General features: G+C 45.2%; 1 protein-coding gene across 1 annotated transcript in view; it reads left to right on the forward strand.

The window, feature by feature from the left end:
- LOC129708769 (E3 ubiquitin-protein ligase RNF144B-like) overlaps nucleotides 1–8,221 on the forward strand; it is a 76,690-nt gene extending 68,469 nt beyond the window's left edge. The window contains exons 6-8 of the mRNA XM_055654727.1: nucleotides 489–633; nucleotides 2,851–2,940; nucleotides 6,475–8,221. Of these exons, the coding sequence (XP_055510702.1) occupies nucleotides 489–633; nucleotides 2,851–2,940; nucleotides 6,475–6,615 (376 nt within the window). The 3' untranslated portion in view covers nucleotides 6,616–8,221. The remainder of the gene's footprint in view (nucleotides 1–488; nucleotides 634–2,850; nucleotides 2,941–6,474) is intronic.
- The last annotated feature ends 287 nt before the right edge of the window (nucleotides 8,222–8,508 follow it).

Consider the following 8,508-nt stretch of genomic DNA (forward strand, 5'->3'; position numbering starts at 1 on the left):
AATTGTGGACGTATCCCAGACCATCACAAAAACCAACCTCCCTTTCATTGATTCCGTTTATACCTCGCGCTGGCAAGGCCAGCAATATAATCAAGGATGAGTCGCACTCTGGCCACTCCCTATTCTCCCCTCTCCCATCAGGCAAAAGGTATTGGAGTGTGAAAACGCACACCTTCAGATTCACGGACAGTTTCTCACCAGCCGTTATCAGGCAACTGAATCATTCAACCACAACCAGAGAGAGGTGCTGAACTACTATCTATCTCATTGGTGATCCTCGGACTATCCTTGATCAGACTTTGCTGGCTTTACCTTGCACTAAATGTTATTCCCTTATCATGTATCTATACACTAAATGGATCGATTGTATGTATTGTCTTTCCGCTGACTGGTTAGCACGCAACAAAAGCTTTTCACTGTACCTCGGTACACGTTACAATAATCTAAACTAAATTGCAAGTTCAATTTTACTTTGCTTCTCCCCATAGTGTTCTTAATAACCAAGACACAGACGCTCCCATCAAACAGTGTCCTGTATGCCATATTTTCATCGAACGAAACCAAGGCTGTGCCCAAATGATGTGCAAAAACTGCAAGCACACTTTTTGCTGGTACTGCCTTCACGATTTGGACGTAAGTATCTCTCACAAACAACTGCAGTCCGTTCAAAGATTTGCATGAATCCTGTGTTTTTTTTTTTTAATTTTTAAGTTCTCTTCAAGAACCATTCCCTTGACAAAAATTCTGACTGAAGACTCACTCATGCCGCAACTGATCTAGTGGAGTAAGGAGTGTGTAGGCAAAATCCCGCCATTGATGGTTGCCTATTCAGATACCCAGATTGCAGGTGGAGGCATTATAAACTGTAATGAGAGAGAATTAACCAAGGATGTGGAGAGGATGGTTCCACCAGTGGGAGAGTCTAGGACCAGAGGCCATAGCCTCAGAGAATAAAAGGACTTACCTTTAGAAAGGAGGTGTGGAGGAATTTCTTTAGTCAGAAGGTGGTGAATCTGAGAAATTCATTGGCACAGACAGCTGTGAAGGCCAAATTAATGGATATTTTTAAGGCAGAAATCGATAGATTCTTGGTTAGTGCGGGTGTCAGGGCTTATGGGGAAAAGGCAGGAGAACGGGGTTGAGAGGGAAAGGATAGACCAGCCATGATTGAATGGCAGAGTAGACTGGATGGGCCGAATGGCCTAATTTTGCTTATAACTTATGAACCAAGTAGACCTGCTTTATTTTTTTTGTCCATAACCTGCCATAATTTTTTTGTGGGGTGTACTTAGTGTCCTTTAGAAAGTTTCTGCTTCTATTTGCAAGGCTGAGCTGATTGATATTTTGCGAAGGGGAAGCTGAGGGTCCATGAACCTGTCTGTAGTGTCAGGACAGAGGTCGAGAGAGTCTTTAGACTTTAGAGAAACATCACGGAAACAAGACCTTTGGCCCACCTAGTCCATGCTGACTCGCGATCACCTCGTACGCTAACACGATCCTCCTACACACTAGGGACTATTTTTTACCGACGCCAATTAACCTACAAACCTGTACGTCTTTGGAGTGTGGTAGGAAACCGGAGCACCCGGAGAAAACCCACGCGGTCACAGGGAGAATGTACAAACTCTATACAGACAGCACCCGTAGTTGGGATCGAACCTAGGTCTCTGGCCCTGTGAGGCAGCCCCCAATGATTACAATTTCAGTCAACAACTTCAAGTTTCTGGATGAGCACATCTCCGAAGATCTGTCTTGGGCCCAGTACATTGATGCGAGAACAAAGCAAGCTCATCAATGCCTCTACATAGATGAGTGAGGAGGTTCCATCATGTCACCTCTATTGACCTTTTATTGAACTTCTACAGGTGTACATAGAAACATAGAAATTAGGTGCAGGAGTTGTCCATTCGGCCCTTCGAGCCTGCACCGCTATTCAATATGATCATGGCTGATCATCCAACTCGGTATCCTGTACCTGCATTCTCTCCAAACCCCCTGATCCCTTTAGCCACAAGGGCCACATCTAACTCCCTCTTAAATATAGCCAATGAACTGGCCTCGACTACCTTCTGTGGTAGAGAATTCCACAGATTCGCCACTCTCTGTGTGAAAAATGTTTTTCTCATCTCGGTCCTAAAAGATTTCCCCTTTATCCTTAAACTGTGACCCCTTGTTCTGGAGACAGAACATAGAGAACATTCTGCGGCATCACAGTATTTCGCTGTGTGCTCTGGTTTCCTTTTACGTTTCAAAGATGTGTATGTTTGTAGTTTAATTGATTTCTGTAAATTGCCCTTGGTGTGTAGGACAGCGTACGGGTCGGCGTGGGCTGAAGGGCCTGTTTCCATGCTGTATCTCAGAACTAAATTAAACTAAACAAACTATGGAAATTATTTAGTTCCATTAGAAGCAATGCCATGATGCTTCAAGCTTCATTCAGATTAAGGACACACAGAGCTGGAGTAACTCAGCAGGTCAGGCAGCATCTCTGCAAAACATGGATAGGTGACGTTATGGGTTGAGACCATTCTTCAGACTGGAGACTGAATTGTGTATTCACCAGCATCTGCAGTTCTTTGTTTCCTCATAAAAGAAGGCTCTCAACCCGAAACGTCACCCATTCTTTCTCTCCATAGATGCTGCCTGCACCGCTGAGTTACTCCAGCTTCTTGTGTCTAACCTTGATAAACAGCAGACTGCTGCAAATGAAGGCCTTAAGCATGTAACAGACTAATTACACACGCCCTGCTAATTTATTACAAACTAAACTGGCAAATTATTGACACTCAGTAGGATGCGAAGGCTCTAGATGATGTATTTATTTATTTATGGACAATCTGTACTTTTCAGAATGATATTTTCCTGAGGCATTATGACAAAGGACCATGCCGCAATAAACTTGGCCACTCCAGGGCTTCAGTCATTTGGAACAGAACTCAGGTGAGTCGATTAAAAGGCAAATTGGAACTAAGTACGACATGATGTGATGTATATGCTTACAACAAAAAGTGCTGGCAGAACGCAGCAAGTCAGGCAACATCTATGGAAGGCATGGGCAGCAGATGTATTGTGGCAAAATGATTCTTCAGATTGATTAGATTAGGGGGGAGAAAGCTGGAAAAGGGAATTAGGGTTGGACCAAACGTGGCAAATGAGAGGAGAATACAAATTATGTGGAGGGTGATTGGGATATGGGTGAAGTTAGTGACAAAGACTGGAGGTGAGAATAAGACAAAAGGATTTGGAAAAGGAAAGAAGAGCAGGAGTGAAATGCGAAGTGTGGCACGGTGGCGCAGCAGTAGAGTTGCTGCCTTAAGGCGAATGTAGCGCCGGAGATCCGGGTTCGATCCAGACTACGGGTGCTGTCTGTACGGAGTTTGTACGTTCTTCCCGTGACCTGCGTGGGTTATCACTAAGAACCCACACTCCAAAGCCGTACAGGTATGTAGGTAAATGGCTTGGTAAATGTAAATCGAATTGTCCCTAGTGGGTATAGTATAGTGTTATTGTGCGGAGATCGCTGGTCAGCGCGGACCCAGAGGGCCGAAAGGGCCCGTTTCCGCGCTGTATCTCTAAACAAAGGAGGGATATGGATGGTAGACAAAAGTGCTGGAGAAACTCAGCGGGTGCGGCAGCATCTATGGAGCGAAGGAAATAGGCAACGTTTTGGGCCGAAACTCGTCTTCAGACTGATGTAGGCGCGGGGGGGGGGGGCGGGAAAAAGAAAGGAAGAGGAGGAGCCAGAGGGCTGAGGGAGAGCTGAGTAGGGGAGGTGACAATAAGGGCTACTGGAAATTGGAGAAGTCAATGTTCATGCCGCTGGGATATAAACTGCCCAAGCGAAATATGAGGTCCTGCTCCTGGATGGGGATAGGGGAGGGGAAATAGAGGGTGATTAAAAGTAAATGTGGCACCAGGGGATGGAAGATTTACTGGAGGGGAAAGGAGTAGGGTGATTGAGGTGGGAGATGATGATGGGGAAATGTGTGCATCAGGGTATGGTGGGGTCGGGAGAAAGAGGTGATGGGGATTAGAGGGTATTACTTGACATTGGATAATTCACTGTTCATAGTGAAGATAGAAACAAAATGCCGGAGTAACTCAGGGGGGCAGGCAGCATCTCTGGAGAGAGGGAAAGTGTGATATTTTGTGTCACAACCCTTCAGACTGAGAATCAGAGAGGGAAAATAGAGATATGGAAGGGTGTACAGAGCAGGCAAGGTGTAAAAAGGACAGATCAAACAGACGATGATCAAGGAAATGCACAATGGTTCATTGTTGGCTGAGGGGAAGGTGACAACGAGGTATGCAAACAGTAAATGAGGGAGAGGGGGAAAAGCAAGTGTTTCTTGAAGTTAGAGAAATCAATATTCAAAATGCTGGGTTGTAAGCTGCCCCAGTGGAATGAGGCGAACTGTTCCTCCAGTTAGCGAGTGGTCCCACTCTAGTAATGGGCCTGTCCTACTTAGGCGATTTTTTTTTTAGGCAACTTCTAGTTTGTCGCCACATGTTCGCCGGTGGTTGCCGGGAATAGTCTCAGTCGTGCAAAAAGCCGTAGCATCTTTCTGGTCCCTGCTAAATTTTCAACGTCTTGAAAATTTTTCAGCCACAGTGGGTTTGACGCCAATGAGCGTAGCTTAACGTAGGTGCTGTCGTAGGTTGTCACCAGTTTTTTCGGCGACGTGCTACGACTATGACAGTCGCCGGCAGTTGCCTAAAAAATTGGTGAGTGGGCCAGGCCCATAAAGAAGGAGGCCCAGGACACAGTGGTTGATATGGGAATAAGAGTTAAAGTGGTTAGCAACCAGAATTCCAATAGACCTTGGCAGACTGATCGTTAGTGTTCAGCAAAATTGATTGTCTGCTTGACCTCGCCAACATAAAGGAGGTCACATTGGGAGCATCATATGCATATAGGCTTGTTGGCTTAGAAATCAATACAGTCATTTGGATACAGTTCGTTTATACAGAGTTCTGTGCCAGGTTACATGTTTCGTTTAGTTTTAGTTTAGTTTATTGTCAGGTGTACCAAGGTACAGTAAAAAGCTTTTGTTGTGGGCTAACCAGTCAGCGGAAAGACAATTCATGTTTACAATCGAGCCATCCACAGTGTACAGATACATGATAAAGGGAATAACGTTTAGTGCAAGATAAAGTCCAGTAAAGTCTGATTAAAGTTAGTCCTATGGTCTCCAATGAGATAGATAGTAGCTCAGGACCTTTAGTTGTTGATAGAATGGCTCAGTTGCCTGAATGTACCTGGGAAGAAACTGTCCCTGAATCTGGAGGTGTGTGTTTTTGGACTTCCATACCTCTTGCCTGATGGGAGAGGGGAGAAGAGGGGTGAGACTCGTCCTTGGCTATGCTGGTGGCCTTGCCGAGGCAGTGTGAGTTGTGAATGGAAGGGTTGTTGGTTTGTGCTGGTTTACACTGAAGATAGACACAAAATGCTGGAGTAACAGGCTGCTTTTCTGGAGTGAAGGAATGGGTGACATTTAGAGTTGAGACCTTTCTTCAAACTGAAATTATCTCTATAAATTGTTGCCCCATTTCTGAATACGACCTATTCTGGAGAGGCCGCTTGCTTTTGACAAGCTGTAAGTTTGAAAGCGAGAGGTTGGGGAAATGTTTGTTTGTGAAATGATTGCAATCATAAATAGCATAATGCGTAACAATACTGAAAATGTTAAATGTTCGGCATGTATCAAAGTGTCTGTGTTGAGAGCTAAACAATGTTTATAGATGCATGTTACTGGATATTTAATCCTTCAAACAAAAATTAATTGGAAATATAACAGACCCGTACATCAGCTGCCATGGGTAAGGCTTTGTATAACGAATTTTTGAATTCTTTGGAGTTTCCCAGTGAGATTTTGGTGATTGTACAGAAAAAAGCACGAGATTCTGAACGTTGATACAGCTTAAGTACTTTGGGGCAGTACAGTGGCGCAGCGGTAGAGTTGCTGCCTGATTTTCTCCCGGTGCTCCAGTTTCTTCCCACACTCCAAAGATGTGCAGGCTTGTAGGTTAAAGAAGAAACTGCAGATGCTGGAAAATGGAAGGTAGACAAAAATGCTGGAGAAACTCAGCGGGTGCAGCAGCATCTATGGAGCGAAGGAGATCGGGGTCGAAGGGCCTGTTTCTGCACTGTATCTCTAAATTAAACTATTGATGTGTAAGAAGGAACTGCAGATGCTGGTTTACACCGAAGATAGACATAAAATTCTGGAGTAACTCAGCAGGTCAGGAAACATCTCTGGAGAAAAGGAATAGGTGACGTTTCGGGTCGAGACCCCGTCATCAGACTAAGAGTCAGAGAGAGATCACTGGATCGATGCGTCGATGACTCAGGAAATGTGGAGCCAACATTGGCCCATTATTGGCTGGGGACGAGGTGATATGAAGAAATCGTAAACTACTGATGCTGTGGGCTACTGAAGCATTAATGGCTGTTCCTTTTGCCCCCTTTTGCAGGTTGTAGGAATCCTCTTTGGAATAGGTCTGATTGTACTGGTGACATCCCCACTGCTGCTCCTGGCCTCTCCCTGCATCCTGTGCTGCATCTGCAAATCGTGCAGGAGCAAGAGGAAACGCAACCGGCCGCCGTCGGCCTAAGCTGGGAAATCTGCTGCCTGATCCCGTCTTCCTCCGGCGCGCGGGGTTCCCCGCAACACCTGGTCGTTCTCTTGCAGACCGCTGGATCAGTGCAATGGAAGAACGTGCCATGGGAGGGATTAGTGGGGACGGAGGCAAAGGTTGCTTCCTGCATAGTAACCGATCCACGCAAGCACGACCAAAAATGGAATCGTGTAGCAGGCAACTGCAGATGCTGGTTTACACCGAAGGTAAACACAACATTCTGGAGTAACTCTGCGAGGCAGGCCGCATCTCTGGATAGAAGGAACGGGTGAAATTTAGGGTCGAGGCCCATCTTCAGTCTGAAGAGTGAGTGAAGAAGGGTCTCGACCCGAAACGACACCCACTCCTTCTATCCAGAGATGCTGCCTGTCTCGCTGAGTTACACTCCAGCATTTTGTGTTTATCTTCCAAAAATGGAATTAGTGGCTTTGTTTTGGCAACATCAATCAGACAGTCTTTAAAATCCCAGCTTTTATGGCCTCTGTTGCTTCATAATCTGAAGATATTTTTGCATATTTTCAGCTGGTTGTTAAAGGCTTTTTTTTTGTGAGCTTTTCACCATCAGACCTATTGTCCACTCAGCAGGTCTGTTGTTATGTTTCGGGGTTGTGCATTTAGGGACTGGGTAAGGTTTAGAATTGCAATTGGCCTAATTCCCTGGATACTGCAATGTTTACGGGAGTATCCTGTTATTTTGTTTTGTTTTGGGTTCTACCTAGTAATTAGCAGTCATTTGACCTGACTTGAGAAATATCTCTTTAACCTGGGGTGCGGAGGCACATGATCTAAAGTCACCTTTGCTGCAGAATGCTCGTTGGTTAAAATGCCAGTGAAACCTAAAGTAGGTGCTATGTGAATGCAGGTTGTTGTGAATTGAGAATTCCTGTCCCTTCATGCAGTCAACTCTATTTCCCCCCCCCCCCCCCCCCCCCCCCCCCTCGCAACTGAAGCATCACCTCCCTCTCATCATCCAATTATTCTCATCTCTTTCTTCTGAAACCTCGACATCCAGTTTGAAACCTGACCCACTTTTAACCGCGCCCACTCCCATCAGTCACCCGGAAACCTTCCTGACCAACACCTGTACTTATGTTAAGGAAGAAATATACTTTTTTTTCCTCTTCAAAAATAAACGTGTCAGATTACAGGTTGAAACGTGATCTCTACTGTACTGTGCCAACAGTTGTGAGGGAGTCCACTGTTTAGAATTAGTGTCACCTAGTTACTGACTTGTTTGCAACAGCAGACTTGTCATCGTGAAGGTGAGAATCTGAAGAGGGGAAAGCCCAAGATGTAAAGAGATAACAAACTTTATTGGAACTTGCAATACATCCATAAACACTCCAATTAATTCCACTAATGGAGATTTTGTGTGAGAGTGCACGTGCGTGCTCAGGCTTAGTCCCTTTGCACACACACACATATATATATTATATATGTGTGTGTATCACGTGTGCACACGTATGTCTGTGTGTGTGTATAGATGTATTGCGTGTGTAAAGGGACTAAGACTATATATCTCGTGTATGTATACTGTATATTCAGACAAAGTTTGAATAAATCAAAGTATGTGCACGCGCACACACACACAGACACAGATACGTACACACACACACACACAGACACAGATACGTACACACACACACAGACACAGATACGTACACACACACACACACACAGACACAGATACGTACACACACACACAAGCACATACACACACACGTGCGCACACACACAGACGCGTAACACACAGACAACATACACATACACACACAGACACACGTGCGCACACACACAGAGACACGTACACACACAGACACGTACAGACACGCACACACACACACGTACACACACAGACACGTACACACA

Source organism: Leucoraja erinacea, chromosome 2, assembly GCF_028641065.1.
Source record: "Leucoraja erinacea ecotype New England chromosome 2, Leri_hhj_1, whole genome shotgun sequence".
In the NCBI taxonomy this organism is placed as follows: domain Eukaryota; kingdom Metazoa; phylum Chordata; class Chondrichthyes; order Rajiformes; family Rajidae; genus Leucoraja; species Leucoraja erinaceus.